Consider the following 25071-nt stretch of genomic DNA (forward strand, 5'->3'; position numbering starts at 1 on the left):
TATAGATATAGGCAGTAAGAAAAATACAATATGGAGGGAAGGTAGTTAGGAAGCAGGTAAAAGGAGCATTAGTTAAAAAGAAGGAAGAAGTAGGAAGAGGAGGGAGAGAGGGGGGGTATTTATACCTATTCGGAGGTAGGGCCGGGAGAGCATAGGCAGAACTTAAAACAAAGACCAGGCCCTATACGTGACTTACTAGCATGTATAGGTCTTATTACCATAGTAATACAGGGCAAGTCTACCTGGTAACCAACCTAGGAAGGAGGGGGGTATGTTACAGGCCTAGGCTTTACCTAGGCTAAACAATGCCAGGCTTTACCTGGCAATGGACCGGACCTATCTAGCAATAGACTAGACCTACTTGACCTACCTAAGCGTATATAATTAGTTTGCAAGACGTTTGTAGGTCGTTCGTAGGGCGTGTAGTTAGGGCCTGCTTAGGACCTAACCTAGAGCCTAACTAGGCCCTACCTAGGTTATATATATATATACTAAAAAAAAGCGCTCCTCTATATAACTCTTATATTCTTCCTCTTTTTCCTCCTCAAGGTAGTCGAATAAAATATTATATGTTTATCTATAGATACTATAAGGCTAGTATATTATAGATATATCTAATATATATAACGAGTTAGTAAAAGAGCTAGAAGCTAGGGACGATACTATTGATATATCTTCCTAGGTATAGGATTAGGAGGAATAAGACGCTAAGTAGAGTCTGGATTAGCTGGTATATCTTCTAGAGCAAGTAGATAAAGGAGAAATAAATCGGCAACCTCCTATATAGAGAGGCAGAGGTAGGAGAAGGGCTTTATAGCTATAGGCTTTTATATAGTCAAGCAAAAGACTATACTATTATAAGAGAGTTAACTATAACTATTCCTTTTAAACTATTACTCTAGAATTCTAACAGTTCTATATAACTTACCTACCTAATTAATAGGAAGCTTGCCTGGATGACTGGAATACAAGAACGCTATATATAGTATTTATAGCTATAGTATAGTAGAAAGACGTTATATGCCTAGGAGTATCTCTAAATAAGCTATATTAATATATCGACGAACTTATCTAATTACCTAATAACTAGAGGGACCTATATAACCACCTGTTAGGAGAATAGTTCAAAGAAGCTACTAGAGATAAGATATATAACTTAGAAAGTAGGGGAATGTAAAAAGTTATCTATTATAAGCAGGCAAAAGTATATCTTATACTATTAAAGTAGGTATTCGTATATAAGTTTAACAAGGATAGATTCCTTAGGAAGTGTAAGTTATAGATATATATATATAACGATCTATAAGATACAAGCGGTCTAGAGAATATATATACTATTATACTAGTAGTATAAACGTTCTAAATAATAATAGCGCTTATAGTATATTTCGATCTCAAAGTTAAATAGTTCGATATAATGTAAGCGTTCCTTAATATAGAAAGGCTAGAAAACGACCCTATTATCTATGAACTTCTAGAAGGCTTTAAATAGCTAGGAAAGTATATAGAACTCCTATAAGCTCTATATAGCTTAAGGGACTTACTACTTCTATAGTATAAGGAGTTTTATAAAACGCTTTCTAAGCTTAGCTTATAGCCTTTAGGGGAGGAGAAATATCTATTTCTAAGCTAAGATAAACACGTTATACTTATCTTCTATATCGATAACTTCCTTATCTTTTTCTACCGAAAGAACGCTATAGCGGCTAAGCGTATAATAGAAGGAATCAAAGCTCATTATAACGTCTATAAGCAGGGGGATATTAGCTAGTTTCTTAGGATTAGGGTAATTCGAGATAGATCTATATATAAAGTCTAGCTTATCTACGATTAGTATATTAAGAAGGTAGTAAAGCGGTTTAGGTTAGATATACCTAGCGCTTTCGAGCCTACTCCCTTAAGCTATAAAGAACTTAAGAAGTTCGAAAGGACAGCTATTAACGTATAGATCAAGGAATACTAGGAGCTTATAGGCTTAATCTTATATTATATAATGATATTATAACCTAATATAGTGTATATTTATATAGTACTATCTTGATACCTAATAAACCTAAGTCTAGACTACTTATTAGAAGCAAGGCAAGTAATAAGATATCTATATAAGACTTCTTACCTATTAATTTAGTATAAGGGAGAGTAAGCGCTAGATAATCTAATACTTCTAATAGCTAGAGATATGTTATATATAGATAATCTAGATATATAGTACTTATTATAGGGGTATATTATCTTCTTATTTAGAGGATCTATTATATGGAAAGCGTTATGCTAGAATACTATTACAACGTCTAGCACTAAAGTGGAACTTCTAATGCTCTCTCTCATAGTAGGAGAGACTATAGCGCTTAAGAGGCTATTCAAAGATATCGCTCTCGATCTTAGCAAGCCCTAGAAGATATACTACGACAATTAGCAAACTATTTAACTAATGGTTATAGAGAACAAACATATTAATACTTATCTATAGTATATAAATATCTATAACTTATAGCTATACTAGGAAGTTACGAAAGGAGCATTTAAAGTAATATACCTACTAACTAGTTAAATACTAGTAGATAGGCTTATAAAATAACTTAGCCGATAAGTGTTCAAGTAATAGAGAGCGCTCCTTAATCTCTAAAATGTTAGTTATATACTTATATAAGTAAAGGAGTAAAGAAAACTAGTTAAATTAAGAAAAAGCAAAATAAACTAAGGTACTTACTAGCACCTAAAACGCTATCCTAAGCTCCTAGAGATACTAGAACAAACGTCTTACTTTATCTAAGTATTACTATTATCATTAACTGCCTTGCCCTTGCCCTTGTCCTAGCCATTAGCTAGCTACTCGGTAATAGCTAATATCTCCTTACTAGCACTAATACAAGCTATATACTCTTCCTTGATTTTATCGACCTAGTAAAAAATCTCGAAAATAGACCGTCCGATCTTTATAAAGTATATAAGCTTTAAACTATCTCCCTTAAGCTTATCGTCCTTATCTAGGGAAACCCTAATATACTTAAAGTCACTATAAAAGACTATATATAACTTCTTAAGATCCTATATATATATGACGAACCTAACTCAGACTTCTTCTAAAAGGGTTCAGACAAAGGTAGATTAAGCGGGACAAGCAAGCAGGTCGTCTAAGGGATTCGGTAAAGCTAAAGGGTTTATAACAACACTAGAGTTATCTCTCATAGTAGTTAACGATGCTTAGTATAAGTACTGTAATTATAGGTTACTATCACTAGTAAACTCTTAGAGTCTACCGTAACAAGTGACTATCTATATATATATATAATCCTAGGATTACTAGCAGTCGTAGTAATCCTCCATACTAGCTTACCTAGCTTATATTATAAGCTAGTGATCCTCTGCTAGGATCATTCCTTGCCAAGTGTGATCCTGTCCTAATTAGTCTATCATTCCTTTGGCTTGATTAGCCTGTTTGTATTAGTAGCTTAGGCAGCATCTATATATATATTTCTATGACACGATGCCTTCCCTCTGAGGCTTTCAACCTGAAAGCCCTCTTTAGGTTATTTCAAATAACGCTAATATTCTTTTCTATATATACCTTGTAATTTTTCCCTTTTTCTATACTATTAGTGGCTAATAAGATAGCAGATCGTTCACTAAACGCCAATCTTCGAAATTCTAATAGCGCGCTATACTTGCTTCTTTTATTAATTCTTTTGGTATAGACGTCATACTATGTTTGTAGTGTTTTAAGTAGAACTTAGCTTGTTGTATAGCGTTAGGCTCTTCTTGCTATAGTAAGTGTATACGTTAGGGTCGTTCTTACGATAGTTCTAACGTAGCGTCTGCCTGTTCATAACCTAGTTTATTACCTTAATGTTTGTAGCTAACCTTTTATAGTAACGAAGATCATGTCTAAATAAAAATATATAGAACAAGAAGAGGCTAATACTAAAGAGGCCCTTTTCGTTCTTTAGACTTAACTTTAGATAGCTATTAGTCGATTAGTTCGTCTTCGTTACTAGAAACGTTTTGAAAGAGCGGGGTTCCAAGCTGTTTCGTCGAGGTATATAGTCTCCAGAGGAAATTAAAGCAGAAGAGTAGAGGATATAGGATTCCGAGGTATATATTATTAATGACGTATAGTCCTAGGGTGCTAATATCCTATTTAACTAGTCTTCTTTAGGCTTAGATTTGTTAAAGGCCGACTTAGCCGTTTTATTTAAGCTAGTGCCTATAGTTAATCTAGGTTTTACTAGTAGAACTATTCTAGTTTCTTAGGACAGTTTAAGTTCTTAACTAGTTCCTATAAGTTGTCTTCTAGTCCGAAATTAAGCTATTTAACTAGGTACTATAGTTCTCCATTAATAATATATAAATCTAGAATTTCTTTAACGTCCTATTCTTCCTCTTTATCTTCTACTTTAATATATATAGTAACCTTGGCGTTCTTTGGTACTAGTTCGAGAAGCGAAATATAAAAAACATCTATCTATAGTCGTATAGATGACGGTAACGATAGTCGGTAGTTAGATGTCGAAATTCGTTCTTTGATAACGAAGGGTCCGACCTTTTTAAAGTCTAGCTTCGTACTTAGTCGTTTAGTTCGTAAGTTTCGTATAATTAAGTAGACTTTGTTTCCCCTCTCTAGGTAAGGTCCCTTAAGCCTATGTTTGTTATAATAGTTCTTTATTCTAGTCTTAACAAACTCGAGTTCCTTTTTAAGCTTTTTATATAGTACGTATATTTGTTCTACTTTGACTGCTGCTCTTAGCACTATAACCTCTAGTCCTTGCCTAAGGTCTACTTTATATCTATAGTTCGTAAAGAACGGTATAACTTTAGTCGTTTCTGTTAGCGTTATATTATAAGCGAGTTATACTATTAGTAATAGTATGACCTAGTCGTTTTGCTAGTAGTTGACATAAGAATAGAGATACTACTCGATAACTTAGTTTAGTCACTCCGTTTATCTGTCAGTCTATAGGTAATATGCCATTAACAGCTTACTATTAACGCCTAATCATTGTATTAACGCTTGCTAGAACTTCGACACGAACTTGGTATCTCTATTAGTGATCTATTCTTACAGCTAAGCATATACTAATATAACTTGCCAATAGATTACGTCTATTAATTATTCTACTATCTAGGACTCCTTATAGGGAAAGAAGTATGCCTATTTAGTTAGGCGATCTACTATAATGAGAATACTATTATAGATTACTCTTATAGCTATATCCTTAGATTCTAGCAGCTTCGTAATGAAGTCTATTATGACTAAACTCTATAGTTTGTCAGCTATTAGGAGTGGCTAAAGTAGCCTATATAGCTTATATTATACCGTCTTACTTTAATTATGGATATCGTAGTTTTATACGACTTCCTTAACTCGTGCCGTTAACTATAGAAAGTCATAGTGTTTCCTAACTTGTGCGATAGTCTTTGTGACTCCTTTGTATCCTCCGAGTTTTGACTTGTAGAGTTCTTAAATCATCCGTAGCTATTGATCCCTATCGTAGATATATGCTTTGCCTCGGTACTAGAGTTTCCTATCTCTTTCTTCTACTCTGTTAGGTACTAGTAGTCTAGGTACTACTTGATACTATGCCTCGTTAATCCTTTCTTCTTAAAAGATTATATAACACTCTAGGAACGAGTCGAGTAGATCATCTTCTATAGGTATCTACGTTTCGTAATATAACGTTCTGTCTATTTATTCCTTGAATAACGGTAGTATTGTTTCTATTTGTCCTTCTATATAATCTGTTTGTCGGCTTAAGATGTCCGCTTATACGTTCTCTTTGCCCTTCTTATAGCGGATCTCGAAGTTAAATTCTACGAGGAATTCTACCTATTATATTTGTTATCTATTAAGTTCTTTCGTTATTATAAAGTATTATAGGTTCTTATAATCTATATATATTTATACTAGTTTAATTATACCGCTAAAGTATAGTTACTATTCCTTAAAAGCTTTGATAATCGTAAATAGTTCCTTGTCGTAGATTAGATAATTAAGATATAGTCTATCGAGCTTCTTTAAAAAATAACCCTATAGGATATAGCTTTTCTTGTCTATCTTATTATTCCAATTATCCTCTAATAACATAGTCTAAAGCGTTCGTTTCTATCTTAAATAGCTTCTTAGGATCTAGTAGTACTAGTACTAGATCTTTGGTAATGGTATTATAGATCTATATAAATGCTTGCTCGTACTATTCTTTCTATTAGAATTTAGTGTTCTTCCTAGTGAGTTTGTATAAAGGTCGTATAATCGCTCTAAAGTTCCTAATGAACATCTAATAGAAGTTTATAAATCTGATGAAGCTTTGTACTTCCGTAACTAACGTCGGTTATAGCCAATTCTTAATAGCTTTAACCTTTAAAGGTTCTATCTAGATTTGTCCTAGGGATATCTCGTATCTTAAAAACACTATTTTCCTAACGTAGAATTTACTCTTTTCCTTGTTAACTAATAGTTTATATATATATAGCGTGTCTAGTACTACTTTTATATACTTCTAGTATTTATCTATTATCTTAGAGAAGATAAGTATATCATTAAGATAATATACCGTAAATTTGTCGAGAAAGGGTCGGATAGCTTGATTAATCAGGGCTTAGAACGTTGCTGGCGTATTTATAAGTCCGAATAGCATGACAAGGTACTTATAGTAGCTATAGGGTGTCCTAAAGGCCATTTTCCACTCGTCGCCTTCTTTGATCTATATATAGTTATAGGCTAATAGCAAGTCAAGATACGTAAAATATTAGGCTCCTACTAACTAATCTTAGAGCTATAAGATTAGCGGTAATAGGTATCGGTTTTTCATAGTCTATTTATTAAGTTACTAATAGTCAATATATACCTATAGCTTTCTGTCTTTCTTAGGTATAAATGGGATTAGGTAGCCTACTAGCGATGTCAATAGGTAGATATGTCTTCTTTAAAGGTTCTCCCCCAAATATTACTTAAGTTCTTTATTCTAAGTCTAGCTTATATAATAGATCTTAAAGAACTTTAGTTATACTCCTTCCTTAAGCTTGATCTCGTAATCCTATAGGCCGTGTTCTAGTAGTCCTTCCAGATACTTCGGTTTAAATGCTAGGTGTCCTTTGTATTCTTTTAGTACTTCCTTAGTCTTGTCTCGTCTCTCGGTTTTCTAATAATATATAAACTTGGTTCCGTCTATAGCGATACTAGCGATTTCTCCTATCTTAACCTACTACTCTAGTTACAGTACTCCGCATTCGTCAACAGAGAGAATAGCTATTAGTAGTTTAGCTCGTTCCTCCTATCGCAATATTAATATCGTCATACCGCCTCTTCTAGAGTCTATAGTAGTCTGTCTACTACTATCTGTCTCTTGTAGTGGATCTATAGGATATGCCTTCCCCTAAGCATTATCTACTTACAATCCTTATATACTCCCTATCTTACTAGTTAAATATAACTCTATTTAGGGTTATAAGTAGCTACTATTCTTCTAGCTAATGTCTAGGTTATAATCTTTATATTATAGTAACCCTAATATTATATCTTTATCATTACCTATATCTATAATACTAAATATAACTATTATAGTCTTTCTTATTATAGTAATATTAATCGGTTTAGTTTCCCTATATACCTATTATATTAGAAATGGTTCTTTAACTATACTATACTTCTACTTCATTCTCTAGAGTATCCGTAGCTAATTTACAAGCGTTAGCAAAATTAGGTTTATCTCTGCTCTACTATCTACTAGTACAAGCATTTCGTGCTATTTCTATTATACTATTATCTATAGTCGCTTATCTTGCCGCCGTCGTCTAAAGATTACGGCGATTTCCTATATTTCTGCTAGGAGGTCTCGATATAGTGGTCTCTTACGCCAGTTCCTCCTATACTGTGCTACTACTCGCCATTACGTAGGCGTTAATGGTTTCCAGGCCCCTCGAAAGGCCCTGACCTATTTCCTAGATCAATGCTAACCTCTTCGGTTATTTAGCTAATAGTAGCTTTATCGATTATACTTATTTCTATAAGCTATTAAGTGCTTACGGCTTTTTACTATTAAGTCTGTTTTACTTTTTATTGTATATGCTATAGCTTTATCTGGAGCTCCTAAATTCGCGATTTCTTTTCATCTACATAATAGAGGCAATCGTTACTCTAGTATAAGTCCTATATATCTTGTTCTATTCTATAGTGCCTAGGCTAGGCTCGTTTTAGAACTATTATAATGCCTTCTAGATTATAGGCTTCGATCTTCTAGAGTAATTTGGCTGCTCTATTTCCTATATCGTAGACCTATTCTATAGGATGTAAGCTTCTATCCTTATTTCCTTATTAGGTTAGTTAATGATTGTTTTCGAATTTGTTATAGAAGTAATATTAGTATCTATATGCTATATACTAGAACTAGGGCACTTATATATATGCCTTATATTAAGGATATAGTTATATAGCATTGCCTAGGAGGTATTAGAATTCTTTCCTAAATCCTTCCCATTATATATAGACTATAGGTACTCTAATGCTATAATAAGAGTGTTTCTTCTAGTAGCTCTCCTATATATACTCGTCTTTTCCGCAATTTATATATATAAACTAGTATTCTAGGTTCTATATATTATTACTAAGTTACTAGTCATTAAGGTACTCGGCATAGCTATTAGGCCTATTATATATCATAGGCTATCCTCCTTTAATAGTTTCTATAATATATCGGAGTTCCCTTATCTTATCCCTTATCTTATCACTTTACTAGACAAGTCAAATCAAGTGTCTATCCCATTCGTATAGTTCCATATTAAGCTAGAAAACTTTATTACAATACTATTTAATTCGTTTCTAGAGGAATAGAACATTAGGTCTAGGTCTTTTGATTCCTTAGGTATCGGTTATCTACGATCTATCCTGCCTCTATATAACTATAAAACCCTACTACCTTATAGCTAGGAGAATCGAAATTAGCGGTACGTATTCTCCTACTATATCCTATTCGGCAAGACCTATCTCTAGGTCTATAGTGACTAATTTAGAGTATAGTGCTTATTTATCTTCATCATTACTATCGTGTCTAAGACTGTCTATATCACTGCCCCTATCTTTATGGCTTGTAGCTATTACTTTAATAACGTCCTTAGTAGTTTTATCGATAGCCGTAATTTCCTTTCTAGGGACTATTTTCTACTCTTTCTTTAGGCTTTAACATTCTTACTTATAATGCTCTTTCTTTCTATAGTTATAATAGGTAACATTAGACTTGTCTTTAGTCGTCTTCTTCTAGTCTTGCTTCTATATTATATCTATATCTATAGCTTTAGGGTACATCCTATATAAGGTACTAACGTATATTTGCTTTTTTTTGTCGTTAGCCTTAACTATAGTTCTATTTATTTGACCTTATTTCTACTACTCTCGTATATAGAGTCGATTATCGATTCTAATGGCCTATATAATATATTTATCTAGAGTCTTAGGCCGATTATACTTATATAGCTTATCTTTAACCTTTTCCTTTAAGCTATTATGGAATAGTTATATTAATACTTTATTATTAAGCCAAGACTTAAGCATATCCTATTTAAACTATATAGTATAGGAGGCTACTAACTTAGTCTGTCAGAGATTAGCGAGTCTTTCTTATATATAAATCTTCTTATCTTCATTATTAAAAACCTTCTAAAGCTTTTCTTCGAAACGGTTATAAGATTAAAAGACTACTTATATAAATACGTCTTAGTCGTCTTTGTCTTCCTTAGTAAGATAGTCATTTTATATAGGCTTAAACTATCTAAGTGCCTTGCCCTCTAGTCTCATAGCTATATAAAGGACTTTAGCTTTATTATCTAGAAACTTATCATTATAGAGCTAGAAGTAGGATTAGAGGTTTGTTAAGAATCCTACAAGATCCTCCTTGGTTCCTCTATATTTACTAGGTAGTTCGATCTTAATATAGCTCGCTTTAGTACCCTTAAGTACCTTGATTTTGGTATAGTCCTTGTTAACCAATTTCTATAAGTGCTTTTCGCTATTCTTAAGTTCTTTAATTCGAGCTTAAGTAGCCTTGTCTCTCTAATCTAACTCCTAGATTCGCTAATAGAGTTAACTAAGCTAGGTAAGTAGCTATTTAGCTATAACATTAGTAGCTATGTCGATGTTAAGGTCAAAGTCACCTCCGTTCTAAACTATAATAAAACAAAGGGAGTAATAGCAATATATAATAAACCTAACTCAGACTTCTTCTAAAAGGGTTCAGACGAAGGTAGATTAAGTAAGACAAGTAGGCAGGTCATCTAAGGGATTTGGTAAAGCTAAAGGGTTTATAACAATACTAGAGTTATCTCTTATAGTAGTTAACGATACTTAGTATAAGTACTATAATTATAGGTTACTATTACTAGTAAACTCTTAGAGTCTATTGTAACGAGTGACTATCTATATGTATATATAATCCTAGGATTACTAGTAGTTGTGGTGATCCTCTATACTAGCTTACCTAGCTTATGTCGTAAGCTAGTGATCCTTTGCTAGGATCATTTCTTGCTAAGTGTGATCTTGTCCTGATTGGTCTATCATTCCTTCGGCTTGATTGGCCCGTTTGTGTCAGTGGCTTAGGCGGCATCTGTATATATATTTCCGTGACAATATATAAGTTAGTATATATAATACACTTGTATATAGGGGGTAAGGTCTAGACACTTATAGAGGCTTTAATACCTTCTAGTAGTGCCTTAGTTAAAGCTAAAGTCACTTTAATATAAGAGGAAGAACTAATAGTTAAGTTAATAAGAGTATAATAGGAACGATTAGTTACTAATAAACAAGGGATATATATCTTAAAACACTTATAACTGCTATAGTAGTAATAATAGTAATAGGAGCTAGGGCTAGAATAATTATAACATTTGCTAAGAGAACGACTAGCTAATGCTAAGTGTATATATATATTATAGGAGACCTTATAAAGCTTAAGAGCATTAACTATACTATAATTTGTTAGCTTATAAGACCTAGAAATAATTAGTATAGCGCTTAGAAACTACGATCAACGTTGACTTTTTGACTAGGAAACTATAAAGTAAAACTATATAATAAAGAAATAGCAAAAAAATCGTTAGAATTACTTAAAATCGATAGATTTAATGGAAAATCGTAAAATAAACGATAAAATTAAAGAAAATTAAACGAATAAAGCAAAACAAGAGTACTTATAGTAACTTGCCATTAATATATTTATACTTCTAAGGTATAATAGGCATAGGTACTAGCCTACTAGCTATAATAGCCCTAGCTAAGCTAGAAGTAATAGTAGACTTATTAAGCTTAACTAAGGCTATAATAAATATAATAGATATAGCTAATAAGCTATTCTCTAATTTAAATATAAAAGGCGCTATTTTATTATTATTACTACTATTATTATTATTATAGTTATTATTACTATCATTATTAATATTATTATTATTAAGGTAATAATGGTATTTAAATTACTATTTTAAAAAAATTACTTAAATACCCTTAATTCTTTTAAAATTACTAAATTAAGAAGGTAAGTACCTAGAATAATTAGTCAAGGAAGGTATAATATAAGATATAATACTAGAAATAATATTACAATAAGTAGTTAAAGTAACTACTACGCTTAACTAGGAGGTATATCAGAAGCGACAGAGCTTCTAGGATACTAGCTACAAGCGTTACAAGCCACTTTACAGCCTCATAGACGTATAGATCATCTTTCCTTTGTCTATTTATATCGCTCTTTCTCTCCTTTGTAGATAGTTTAACAAGGCACTCTTTCTGTTCCTTCCTTGCCACTACTCTCAACGCCTCCTGAATGCTTATTCGAGCTCGTAACTGCGTTCGGCAATCTTGAATGGGGAGAGCTTGCGGCTCTGCTTAGAACAGGTTAGCGATAGCTGGTCTGGAAGAAGGGTGCCAAGAGCTCAGTGACCATACTGTACGCCGAGATATTGGCAAGCAAGTAGGGTAACTATGAGCTTTTGAATCCAACCTCCGTATGTATTGCCTTTGCTTTGCGCTGCGGGTTCATAATTTTCATCAAGTGGGTAGCTCCCGTAAGAACGAATGATTTTTTTTCTTTCCACGGCCAGCGTGCTATCTATTCAACAGAAACGAGTGACATGAGGGTTACGGCCAGCGCTTCCTCTCTAACAAAACCCCATCCCACCACGTCCAAGGTACTGGGCCTCCGAATAACGACCGGCCTTGTAATCAACCACCCCAGGACCACTACCTAACGGCCCGAACGGCCCCTGGAGCTACTCCCGGTGCCAACCCCACTGCCAGACGATGACCCCTGGCCACCAGTGTAGTCGATGAATTGATCCGCATATTCCTCACAGTTTCGGCAGACAGACAGAGAGTTGGAACTTGGGACATGGACGGTGTTGTTTTTGGTGATGGCGCATCTCCCGCTAGCGCAGTTCCCCTTGATTCGGGTAGTTCTTCCTGACGGATGCCCACAGCGGTAGACGGTACAGTAGAAGCGGCACATGATGATCGGCTTGGTTTGAGGAAGGGGAGACGAGAAGCTCTTGTAGTGATGTTGTGGAGTTGGCAGCTTTCCAAAGAAGCAAGATGATTTGTGTTTGAGTGTTTGATTGTCTGATTGCCCAAGTAGAAGATATTGAGATGATGATGATAAGAATGGAGCAATAAGAGGTGGTAAACCCAAAGAGCCTTGTGGATTATATACACAACTCGAGCGGAAGTTTTGATACGTATAGCCTCGCCGCCGTCCAGGTTAGGCCCGGTGCCCGAAACGAGCATGCCAGAAGCCCAGCATCGTCATGTCGCCGACTTGGTCGTCCACCGTCGCCCGGCGTCGCCGTTGAACCACTTCCACGATCTAGGTGGCCGGGCAGCCCGGACTCCATCTTGGTCTTGGTAGTTGGGCCACAGCCAACATTGAAACTCAACCGGAGACCCAAGGGCTTGCGACGAAGTGCTATAATAGGTTCCCACGTCGCCGCAGCCACAAGGATGGCGTTTGAGATTTGGCCGAGGGGAGGCGGGATCTACGAGCAACGAAACTAGTAGCTGGCCGGGCTGGCTTTGAGTTGGGCTCCTTGCCGCAAAGCAGGTTTGAAGTATTCAAATGAGCGAGTTTGTTGGGGCCCAACGGCGTGGCGAAGGGCGGTTTACTGTGAGGCGGCCTCGAGGCGCAAACGGACGAACTAGAATTGGGTAGACACGCCGGGACAGGCTGTCACTGGTTGCCAAGCCGTACGTACTGTGTGGCTGGCATTCCAACTGTAACGGTCCCAGGAGTATATTGCAGCTAGCTGGTGACGACTCTACAAGTACACTGAACTCGAGAAAAGAAAAGAGAGGAAAGGAAAGACGAACCAATCCAGCGGTGAGCCTTCTGCTTAACTTGACAGGGGTCCTGTTTGTTTGTGTGTAAAGAGCAACGCCGATAGTACCGACCAAGGTGATCGAGTGATGCAGGATCTGATTCAGGTGGGGAAGCAGCTGCACAAGATCACGATGACTCTGTCATCGTAAACAATCGGGATGTAGAGAGGAAGATAGCTTTTGGGCAGGGACCGCAGGCTAGGAGAGGAGGCACTGTTGTGGTAGGGATTTAGTGTCGGGGGGGTGTGAGGACGGTGGTTCGCAAGGAGGCGGAGTGTTGATGGTTGGTAGAGTGAAACTAGGTAAGTTCGGATTATTCGATCTCTCGTTTTAAATTCTGTTTCTTTGCTCTTGATAAGACAGCTACAACGTGGTTTTCTTGGCAAAGGCAGCAAGCAGCAGAGCCCAGGCCACTCGTTAGGCACCTGATAGTCCCTATATCTAGCAGGCATCTCTGTATATCCTATCAAAAACAATCTCAACAAGAAAAAGGTGGAACAAGACGCGAACACATATAACACCGGGGATTCCCTAGTCGTCACTGCCCTAAGTACTAGTGAAGGTAGGCCACAAGCTTCATAAAGAGCTGTTAATGGACGTTTGAGGTCACGCTCGCCTGTTCAGTTTACGGAACAGCTCAGATCGCAGGCCTCCTTCCATTACGTTGTGATCCGTTTCGCCATTTATAAGCAAACAAGCAAACCAGGAGAAGTCTTGAGCCTAGATGTATGTTATACGTAGGAGAGAATCAGTTCAGCCTCTACAATACTTGACGTTAGAGAGGCGAGGTATGCTGTAGGCCGTGCGCTATGTGAGTAGGGCAGTTTGGGCGTGACGCTATACCCGATTGGGAGGGGCGCGATTTCCGGATGTGGTGATTGCGAGTACTCGATTACAATAGCTACTTAATAATTCGAGTCAAAATAAAGGAAAGAACCTAAACACGGTTAGGAAAGAGCCGTGTGGTGTGCCATCTGGCCAACAGCAATAACGTATTTCGTTGTTGTTTTGCTGCGGACTTGCATCTCTCCCTCGTACGCGAACTGTTCTCGACCCATTTGATGGACGTATTAACCATGCCGCTTTCGAGCACGGCAAGTCACAAACAATGGCTTTGTCCTTGTTGGCTGGTGAAGAACAAAGACACACCGCACCAAGCTAGAAATGTTCATGTTATCTTCAAGGTTGTTCTCGTCGACAACTTCGTCTCCTCTCTTGTTGTGCCCAGATAAAGATTTCTATCAGAACAACACAAAAGGGAACGATTTGTATATAGTATGGCGTGCCGTCTCCGACTGATTCGGCCTGACGCCGATCCAAAAACGTGGTGAGCACAACTTAAGAACAAATCGTACGCACTGACTTGGGTGCCAGAATTTTCTCAGAAGAACCAGAATACACGTACAGCCATGCCACACCAAGGCAGGCGCCGTAATCACAGAGGCGATGGTAACCAATACAATGGTGACCGGGATGGTAATATCAACAACGGCGGAAACTGGACCCGGGGAGGTAGTAGCAGCAGCAGCGACAGCCGCCAGTGGAACGGGGACGGCAACGATTGGAACCATGGCAGGAATAACAGGAATAACAGGCGCGGGAACGAACACGGGAACGGCTCGGGCAACCACAAACACAGAGGCAACGGTAACCGGTACAACAATTTCAGCAATCGACCGCCGTGGGCAGACTATATCCTGACTCTCCTGTGGGAGGAGACTTTCAATCCGGCAACACTCCGAGATCTCGTATCTGCAACGACATACATGCTGGAATTGGCCTGGATCAAGCGCCGGAAGACTGGCATGACGGAGCAGGCCATTGTCCGGGAGTTCCAGATCCCGTTGCCAGATTGCGTGAGGCTCCAAGAGATGAGTCGGAGAATGATCGACATCTCCCTGATGCCTGACATCGAGGGCGACACCCCCATGAGTGGCGCTGACGGCTACCCGTTTCTCAGCGGCCAGAACGCCCTAGGCCCAGCAGCCCTCGGCCACGAAACCGTTGGAAGAATCATCGGCCTGGGCGTTTAATTTGCGTACCCCAACCCTCCTTACTAACCTAGGCCACTTCACCTGTTGATAATATGGACTGGGAGTTGAGTGCAATAGGTGCAATAGAACAAAACGCGATTGAGTTTGCCGTTGCGAGAAACAACTCGGACATCCTGGCGCGATGTGTTTCTCAATATCCATTTTCAAGTGCTGATTTCCAATATTTCTTTTCATTGTTACTTCCCTTTCTGCCGCCCTCCCTCCCATCCCAATCTTAACCCCAAAAGATTTATTAGAGGTCTTGACTAATTAGATTCTGTTTGCGTGTGTCCAGTTACCCCGTTGCTCCAAGATTTGAGGACCCTGAGGCTGGATTCAAATTTTCTTAATGATCATAAAAAAGCATCTCAAACATTCCAAATCCTAGTGGCATGGCTACATGGCCGTCCAGAAGTCTGCCAGGAATAAGATCTACACGATATGTAGCCAGAGGAGTGATTGGAGCACATTGTCTCCTTGGCTTGATACCGAGCAGAGGACTGACATTTGGCACAAACCAGGTCACCTGACATCAGGTCTGGTCTGTGCACCTATACAACCCAAATCTCTCTGAAGATGGCTTGGTGGGCTAAACGGCTTTCCATCATTCACGACCCTGCCTATTCCTTAATCGCATTTGACTTTTGAACTGTAAATGATTGCTTACAACCGGCCACGGCAAGTCGAAAACACACTCCGACACAGCATGCCTCTGGCTTTTTTTTTCTTGTTCTTTCGTCACTAGCTGTATTCTCGAATCGAGCGTCAACAATGGGCGGTTGGTTGGGTTCGAGCCGCCTGGTTGCGGGGCTTGCCTACCAGCAGCGCCTGCCGAGTGGTCAGAAGGCGTCATCACCAGCTAGGCGGAACGACTACAATACCGCTTTTGTCACGATGATCAGCGAAGGCTGAAAAGGGCTGCTTGGCCTCCATGGTCATGATAATGTGGAGCTGTTGAGAAGTGTCGCTCGAACCACACGCCTGTCGCGACCCGTCTGGTGCCGAGCTCGCTAGCTCGGCAGTAACCATGATCTGTCCGATCGCCCAGCTGCCGTCGAAATCCGCCATCTCGATATCGCCAGATCCGTTGCTTTGTACACGAGCCGACCTGTCCTACGAGATCGATTGCACGGTACAAGCCTTGAGACGCGCCGCTCCCTGGTCTTTTACTCGGGATTCGTTCTCGGTGGACACGACACCGCAACATATCAAGAAAGGTCTACCATGGTGCTCGTCACATCAGACAACGGCAACGTCGAGTAACGAGTCAGGGATGGATTCTAAGATGCTGCATGCTGCAAAATTCGCCTAGGTCCTTGCGTTCTACCCAGTCACAAAGGCTAGGATCTGGGGACATGCCCAAGAGCATGAGGTGGCCTGCCTTACCATGTCTCCCAGCCTCCCGGCAACGCAACATCGGCTGTCCAGAGGTATACCTCTGGGCAGCTGAGTACCGACCTTCGTCAGTGTCATTGCTGCTTACGCCGCAACGTGCTATGATGAAGGAGGGAAGAAGTGGCATGACAACAGTCAACTCCACTACCACTTGAGCCCTGACCCGCGTCACGCACCAGGTATGAACAAAAAGCGCACTTGTTAATAGGTGGGTCGATGTCTGGGCTGCATTTGTAAAGCATATCTCGCCGTATATAGTGGACTTTGCTTGGTGATCAAGTGTGTGCAAGCTCCGACGTGTCTAGGCCCGCTTGGTCTCGCGGAGCTGCTTGGGTAACGAGGAGGTCGGCCCAAAGGAATTGGATGGGAAACAATGTCCCTGGTAATTCTATTCTCACGGGCGGTTTGGGACAAGCTGTCTGTCGTCGGGGCTGACAGCCTGGCGCAAAACATCCGAGCAGCTTCCGGCGGCATGGGACCTGACTGCTCAACAACGGGAGGATAACCCCAAGAGGCACGCAGACGTGCCGATTGGCCGCTACAATGTGGAGTGGTGATGGGCAGTTCAACGCCTCGGAATCAAACTGCCGTGCAGTTTCGCACATCGCTTAGCGATGCCTGGAAGATCGGGAAAGGGCATTGGGGAGTCCGGGCCAAGAGGATTTAGGATGCCACTCGGCGAGCAGCCGACAGGAAAGAGAAGGACTCGGGGTTCTGAACACACTGGCCGCAGCCTCTGTCGAGGACGATTCACCACGACTAACTACCGGCCCTGACCTGGCCTGGCCGATTCAGAGGTTCCATGCACGTGCTTTCGCATGGAACCTTTTCCGCCCAGCGTCCTACTCTTGACGGGAGACTGGAGGCATTCAACAGACACGGGCGGTGCGACGAGCGTTGGGGGAGGTTATTTCCGGCTTCCTCGTCGATTTTTTTTTTTTTATGTCGCTGGAGTCGCTGTCTGACTGGTGGTTATTTTCCCAGGTGCGCTGAAGTGGTTGTCGGCACCCTGTTGAACCGGCCCCAGATTCTCGGCGACCTGATGAGGTTCTTCAGCCCTGGCCTTTCCTCCTTCACGCTAGTCGGTAGGCTTAGGTTGGGTGCGGGCAGGCAGTTTCCCCGCCCCTCCACAGGGGCCGTGTGAGCCGCAGCGAGTGGGCTAGCGAGGCTACCAGCACGCGTCCAGCACGCCCACAGTGGCCGATGCGCGAGCGCCAACCCTTGTCGCCCGCCGCCCTGACCAACTAAAACTCAAAATGTGGAATCTCGCTCCCGCCGACGGCCATCTCGCACACCATCAGCGCCGAGACAACGCTGCGTCACCAAATGGCAACAGCAGCCGCCGAGAGAACCAGCACCGCCGTCAGGACGGGAATGATCTCGGCATGACTACTTCACGAAGATCCACCTCGCCCGCCGCTGTTGCCGTGAACCGGTCGCCAGACTCCATCCGAGGGCGAGAGCGAGCCGAGAAGCATCATCGTCCCTCGAGACCCCCTCCGCCGCCGCCGCCGCCGCATCATTCCCGAGGTCGGTCGGCCGAGTCATCGCAACGGGACTCTCAGCATCCCCATCCCCATCGCGATCACGCCCGCAGCCCCGACCATCGCAGTGGCCGCTCTTCGCAGCCGACTCATCGCTCCCCGCGCAGCCGTCGGGACCGTTCACGCGAACCTTCTCGCCGGCAGCCTCGCGCCTCGCCAGACCGCCGTCGCCCCGACCACGACTCGCCTCGGTCGAGAAAGGAGGCACGAGACCGTTCCGAGCACCGCGGCCGACGCCGTGCTTCGCCGTCGCCGGTCCCAGCCAAGCGCCGACGGAGCTTCAGCCCGCCTCTCGAGAGGGAGTCGCAGCCGAAGAAGGCCCGGCAAGACACCAATCCTGCAGGTCCCGAGAGGGGTGCGTCACCGGAACCCCTACTGTCGAAGGCCGACCGACGCTTGCCCCCCCGTCCGCCCCGTGCACGATCCCCTACAGACCGTGACCAGCGTTCGAACCCCAGCAGACGTTCTGGCCGCTCCCGGTCTCCCAGTCCTCCCCGTCGACGCAGGTCTCGCTCGCCTCGGGACAGCCGCCCGCCTCGACACGAAGGAGATTCCCACCCTAGGGCTAGGTCTCCCAGGGATCTACATCTATCACCTCGCCCTGATACCCGCCGTCGATCGAGATCACGCCGCCGCAGCCCCCGCAGGCCCGTCCCTGAAGAAGGCCGGCCACCAATCTCATCTGAGACCGGGGCACGCCGCAGGGCAAGTGTTGACCAAGAGCCATTCCAGACCACACCGCGCCCCGCCCCGGCCCGTTCTCCACGTGCAAGCCGACGTCCTAAACCGTCCAAGAGGGGGAGGAGTCGCGAGGGCTCCCGGTCGTCCAAAGGTTTTGAACCTGCCTCCGGTGCCAACAGTATCGAGGTGAACATGGCTGCCCGGGGCGGGTATCGTGGCGGTTTCAATCCGCAAGCCGGCTACCCCAAGGGGCAATACGACGCCCGCAGCTTCGGCCACTCATCGGGCCATGTGACCCCCGTTTCGTCGTTCCACGGCTCCCCGGCGGCGCAATCACCGTACGGCGGTAGCGGAAGGGGCTGGAGCAACCCACCGCCATTCTCTCCTCAAGGGTCAGTTAACTTTTTTACTCTCTAAATCCCGGGACCTTCTCGCAGTTCGTTCTAAGACTGACTTGAGCGCGCAGAGGTCAATTCTCGCCTCAGTATCCTCATAGCAACTATGGGCCTCCTCCAGGTCCCCAAGGGCATTATCACTCCGGCCAGGCGCACTCTCCTCCCTACCCGCCGACTGGGCCCGCTGCCCATTACCCCTCAGGGCAGTACCGTGGAGGTCACAGAGGCGGATCGTTCCGAGGCAGCCAGTTTCCCGCTCGCGGTGCCCTTCGAGGTGGCTTCAAGAGCGCCCAATGGCACCCCCAGGGAGACAATGGTCGCACTCAGCCGGGGTCTGCCGAGGGCTCGGACCCAGGACATGTCACTTCACATCAGTCCCCGGCTCCGAGCAGCCATGCGGAGGCTCAATCTGAGAAGGGCGATGTCTCGATGGCGGACAGTGACAACCCCTTCAGGCCGTCCAAGGATCTTCAGGTCGAGGACACCAGCAAGGTCGAGAAGCCGAAAGAGGAAACAATGCCACCTCCCAGCCGGCCACCTCCGACTGGGCCGCAATCCACAACATCCAACAAGTTCAGTTTTAGTATGAAGAACGCGGTGAAGCCAGCTGTGGCCGCGCCGAGGCCCGAGATATCGCTCAAGTTCAATGCCGCCCCGGTATCACGCGAGTCCCCGACCAAGCCGGCAGCGCAAAAGCCACCGCCTCCCAGACCGGAGCGAGACCGAGGCGGATTCCCGAGGAATGCTCCTACAGAACCAGCGTCGGAACGTCCCCGCCCTGTTGCCCCTACCGGTCCCAGCGATCGCAAGGTACCCGAACCGGCCAGGCAACCGGACACAACGCCAAGAACGCGGAAGGTGAAGAAGATAGTGAGGCGCCTTAAGGAGAAGCCGACGCTCCCACCCGACTTGGCAGCATCCAAGTCCGTCTTCTTCAGGAAGCCGGGTAACGAATCCGTCGTGGGCTCGGGCACGTACGGCAAGGTATTTAAGGGGTTGAACGTGTACACCAAGAAGCTGGTGGCCCTGAAGAAGATACGAATGGAAGGCGAGAGGGACGGCTTCCCGGTGACAGCCGTGCGGGAGATCAAGTTGCTCCGCTCGCTCAGCCATAAGAACATCGTGCAGCTCCAGGAGGTCATGGTCGAGGCGAACGACTGCTTCATGGTGTTCGAGTACTTGTCGCACGACTTGACCGGCCTTCTCAACCACCCCACATACGTCCTGCAGCCGGCACATAAAAAGAACCTTGCTCAACAGCTCTTCGAAGGCTTAGACTATCTTCACACGAGAGGGGTGCTGCACCGGGACATCAAGGCTGCCAACATCCTGGTCAGCAACGAGGGCGTTCTCAAGCTCGCCGACTTCGGCTTGGCTCGCTTTTACGCAAAGCACCACCAGCTTGACTACACCAACCGTGTCATCACAATATGGTACCGGTCACCAGAGCTTTTGCTGGGCGAAACGCAGTACGGACCGGCGGTGGATATTTGGAGCGCCGCCTGTGTCTTGGTGGAGATCTTCACCAAGCGAGCCATCTTCCCCGGGGACGGGAGCGAGATCAACCAGCTGGAGAAGATACACGCGGTGCTCGGGACCCCTAGCAGAAAGGACTGGCCGAACCTGGTGGAGATGCCCTGGTTCCCGCTCCTCCGGCCCGCTTACCGCAGGCCAAACATCTTTGAGGAGAAATACAAGGATCAGCTAACCCCGGCCGCATTCGACCTGCTCACGTCCATGTTTCGGTACGACCCGGACACGCGGCCCACGGCCGCCGAGATCCTGAAACACCCGTACTTCACGGAGGAGGAGCCCGCTCCGCGACAGGCGGTTGAGTAAGTCTCTCTCTCTCACACACACACACACACACACCTGTCATTCCGCAAGCGAATGCCGGGATGCTAACGCGATTGATTGCAGACTCAAAGACATCGGCGGCGAGTGGCATGAGCTCGAATCAAAAGCTCTCAGACGCGAGAAGGAAAAGAAGGAGAAGGAGCGCGCGCGGGCCGCACAGCAGCAGTCGGGGTCGAAAGAAGAAGGACCACCTGGAAGCAGTAGTGCTCGCGACCGCGACAGGGAGCGCAAGCGCCCCAATGAAGGCGTCGATGCGCAGGCGCGGGAGGCGAAGAGGCCACATCTTGACGCTAATGGGAACGTGCCGAAGCCTGGGTAGGCCGATGATGATAACACCGGTCTGGGGGGGGGGGACGTAATGTTTCGGCGGGCGTGCGTCTGTGGATCATCAGCACAAGAACAGTTCGGAAAAAGAAGTAGAGGGGCGTGATGTGATGATGACTGTACGACTAGCTCCTACTTCTACTACCACTACTAACTAACAATTACGTAAGACATGACCCTCTCGGATGGAGAAGGGCATGAATAATGGGCGAGCAAACATGACCCGTCAGGCGGACCATCTCTGTCTCAGCTATCTCGGCTATTTCGTGGCTGCTTGTGATGCGTGCTGAAGGTCGGGCGAGTTTGAGGCATTGGACATGAACAAGATGCTCAATGGGAGTGAGCCATCACCTTTTTTTTTTTTTTTTTTTTTTTTTTGGTGGGGGGGGGGGAGGGGGGGATCCAAGAGCGCTCAACAGGAGAGGATCCTTCATCGTATTCAGCTGGTGACCGTTTCCGCTTGAGGGGGCAAGTAATGTCCGTTCTCGGTATTGTATTGTACTGCCTGTTCCCTCCCAGTCATTCTTCTAGGACATCATCGCATTTCATATCAGGATCAGATACTGTTCCCAACCTTGGGTATTCTTCCCTGACGTCGTTGATCCACCCGTTCCGCCATCCATAACGCCTTAGAACGCCTTTGTAAAATATCTCCATGGCTCCTCCCTGTTAAGATTTTTTTCCCACATGTGTTGTTTGTTTAGTGTTCAGGCCCAGCTAATTTCATTCAGTTCATCACACTTTTTTTTTTTTTATTTCGTCCACTCATTTCACTTCATAACGGAACCCGGATTTATCGTGTGCCTCCATCCCCACCATTCTTCAAGAGCTGTCTCAGCCTCCCTTCGGCACTGCTTTCCCCTTGCTTCTGGTGCTGGTGCTGCATAGCCTGGCCTGTCGTCCGCCACGGTATCCACGATCCCCACGACGAGTTGACCAGGCTTCCGTCTCCCCCTGCCCCCATCTCTCTCCGTCCGGTGCGAGCGGCGGCGGAGTGAGCGTCCGCAACGGCGAGTCCGAACCCGGCCCCGGATCCAGGCTCGGACTCGGGCCCATTGCTCTCCCGCCCGTCTTCTCCTGGGGATGAAGCAGGGCCGGCTGGCCGGGAGGTGGTCGGTTCCACACCCAGGTGGCCGCCTGACGTCTGGGGCCAGGCCGGGTCACTAAGCAGGGCGGACGTGGATTCACCCCTCTTCCTGGTCTTCGTCTGCTGCCGGCGGGACGAGGACGTCGACGGGGTGCTGCTCGACTCGGTCGTCGTGGTCGTTGTCTGTCCTGCTCCGCTGCGGCCGCCGCCGCCGGTATCCATGATGGCAGTGGCAAAGGAGGCGGATTTCCTTCGAGCAAGGTTGTCTTTGCTATCGTTGTTGCTGTTGTTGCTAGTCTTGGTGGCGGTTGGGTTCAAGTCCTGCTGCTGTGACGGGTGCTGTCCAGAGAGTGTGCTTGCGCTGGTGGCCGCGTTCCCGGCGGATGATGACCCCGACACCGATGCGCTTGGGTTGTTTCCCCATGCTTTCCTCGCCGCCCTCCCCCGAACCTCGCTGACCAGCTCGGCGGCGGACTTCTTAGTGGCCTCCTTGCCCTCTTCGGACGAGCGGCTCGAGGACATGATCGTTTCCAGAGTGCCGTAGGCAGTGCTCCTCCGCTTACCCCCGGCGCTCCTCCTCTTCGGGTGAGGTAAGAGGGCGGGGTTCTCGTCGTCCGAGGTGATGACCTGCAAGGTCGGGCCTTGAACGTGGCCGCGGCTGCGGCTGCGGCTGCGGCTCTGACCTCTCGTCGTCCGCAGGACGGAGGAAGAAGGCAAGGGCCCTGTTATGAACGAGGCGCCGGAACCGTGGGGGGCCACGTGTACTTCGTACTGGTTGCTCAGCGAATAGCGCGACCGAGCACAGATCTCGGCGATGCGGTCTAAATCTGCGCCGACGTCATTGTCGGTCCCACGGGCCTCCAGGTCGGCCAGGAAGCTCTTGAAGGAGAAGGCTTCCAAGGGGGGCAGCTTTGGCTTCTCCGGTTCTTGGCGGGAAGATAGGGGCCACAGCCAGGGCAGGGCCAGCTTGCTGCCACTGCTGCTGCTGTTGCTGTTGGTGGTAGCGGCCTTCTTGGCCTTGGTGGAAGGCAGCATGGTTACTCCTCCGTGGACGTTGCCACCGTCACTCTCGGTGCGATATCCGTCGATGCCGGCGCCGACGCTGCTGGTCGTGCCTACTCCCACGTCGCTAACCGTGGGCTGTATGGGCTGGCCGGGCCCGCTGCTTCCTGGTGCTGAAGAAGAGGGCAACGGGACACGTCGAGAAACGGCTCGACTGCTGCTCGGTGGTCTGTAGTGCCGCGACCGGGCGCTGCGGGAGGTCTGAGATGGCGGCGGTCCGCTGTAAGTGCGCACGAGCACGGGCTGGGAGTAGGTGCTGCTCTGGGCACCGGAGACCTCCGGAGTGTAGCCGCGGCTCCGGGATGCGGACGGATACTTGCTGTTCAGCTTCTGCAGGGCAGATGTGCGGTGGGCGTCGGCGGGATCGGTGGGCGGGATCGGCTTTCCTTCTGCAGTCGACGGAGCGATGGAGGCTGATGGAATCCTGCTGCGCTGGAGGAAGAGAGACGGGAGGGAGACAGGGAGGGAGACAGGAAGGGAGACTCGGGTTGTCGGCTTGGACAAATCTACGGGGACTGCTCCAGCCTCAGAGGACGGGGGGTTGGAAGAAGAAGAGGGAGAGGGACCATGGACATGAAGAGTAGGTTCATGAGCAGGGAAGCAGGCGTCCGGTTCCCCGTGGCGGCATGTCAAAGCCGACTCTGAGCTGGCAACTTCAGCGGTATCCCGGTCTGCAGGCTCAGAGGCCACCGAGCGAGGGGCGCGCGGGTTATTATTGGATTTATCCATGACAGGGCAGACGAACGAGGCCGATGCGGCATAGACGTGCAGCAGAGGCGAGGGTCGCACCATGCAGACGTGTCGTGGAAGCAATAGGAGGAGAGGGAGCAGCAGCAGCAGCGGCAGCGGCAGCAGCAAGGCCAAGCAGCCAGCGGTTCGAACGGGGAACAGCGGCGACCTGCGATAAGTCGGGGGGCGCGGCAGTAGCGTCAAAGGGTCAAAGGGGTCGGTGGGTCAACGGTGGGAGACGACGTGTTCGCGGACTCGGACGGTACGAGAGCGGCAGCAGCAGCAGCAGCAAGGGGCAAGGTCGTTGCGGGGCCGGCATGCCAGCTTCTGGGCTAGTGTATGTTTGGACCCGGACGGCGGCTTTTTTGATGTCGGGGGCGTTGACGTGGTTGTCTCTTTATGGATCACAGCTCTGGTGCCACTGATTGTGCCTGCGTCCGCAGTTGTGCTGCATCTGTTTTTTCTTTTCTTTTTCTTTTTCCTTTTTTCCCTCAATACGTTTCTCTCCCAATACCTCGTACCCCTCCTTCGCCTTCCTGGGCGGCGGGGATGATTCGATTCGATGGTCCGGATAAGGTCGCCCGCAGGCGCACCGTGCAATCGTCGAATTGGGCGG

The 25071-nt window shown here is 45.6% G+C and overlaps 3 protein-coding genes across 3 annotated transcripts; 2 read left to right on the top strand and 1 right to left on the bottom strand.

Annotated features, from left to right (window-relative positions):
- Positions 1-14757: 14757 nt before the first annotated feature.
- MYCTH_2108940 (uncharacterized protein) lies at positions 14758-15381 on the top strand (the record flags this gene model as incomplete). Its single annotated transcript, XM_003661625.1, has 1 exon — positions 14758-15381. One exon carries the CDS (start codon positions 14758-14760, stop codon positions 15379-15381), a length of 624 nt encoding a protein of 207 aa, XP_003661673.1.
- Positions 15382-17682: 2301 nt separating this feature from the next.
- Positions 17683-21655, top strand: MYCTH_2301373 (uncharacterized protein). Its single transcript, XM_003661626.1, has 3 exons — positions 17683-19393; positions 19468-21231; positions 21317-21655. The coding sequence occupies exons 1-3, from the start codon at positions 19194-19196 to the stop codon at positions 21570-21572; spliced, it is 2220 nt and encodes a 739-aa protein (XP_003661674.1). The 5' UTR covers positions 17683-19193; the 3' UTR covers positions 21573-21655.
- Positions 21656-22286: 631 nt separating this feature from the next.
- Positions 22287-24686, bottom strand: MYCTH_2301374 (uncharacterized protein). Its single transcript, XM_003661627.1, has one exon. The coding sequence runs from the start codon at positions 24516-24518 to the stop codon at positions 22371-22373; it is 2148 nt and encodes a 715-aa protein (XP_003661675.1). The 5' UTR covers positions 24519-24686; the 3' UTR covers positions 22287-22370.
- Between the last annotated feature and the right edge of the window lie 385 nt (positions 24687-25071).

This window comes from Thermothelomyces thermophilus, chromosome 2 (assembly GCF_000226095.1).
Source record: "Thermothelomyces thermophilus ATCC 42464 chromosome 2, complete sequence".
NCBI lineage: Eukaryota > Fungi > Ascomycota > Sordariomycetes > Sordariales > Chaetomiaceae > Thermothelomyces > Thermothelomyces thermophilus.

What these genes read in the sequence shown, in the direction of transcription:
- MYCTH_2301373 (XM_003661626.1), top strand. Translation starts at nt 19,194, where the DNA reads ATGGCTGCCCGGGGCGGGTATCGTGGCGGTTTCAATCCGCAAGCCGGC. An exon ending in CCGCCATTCTCTCCTCAAGG is followed by an intron (nt 19,394 to 19,467) that starts GTCAGTTAACTT and finishes TTGAGCGCGCAG; the next exon opens with AGGTCAATTCTCGCCTCAGT. An exon ending in GCTCCGCGACAGGCGGTTGA is followed by an intron (nt 21,232 to 21,316) that starts GTAAGTCTCTCT and finishes GATTGATTGCAG; the next exon opens with ACTCAAAGACATCGGCGGCG.
- MYCTH_2301374 (XM_003661627.1), bottom strand. Translation starts at nt 24,518, where the DNA reads ATGGTGCGACCCTCGCCTCTGCTGCACGTCTATGCCGCATCGGCCTCG.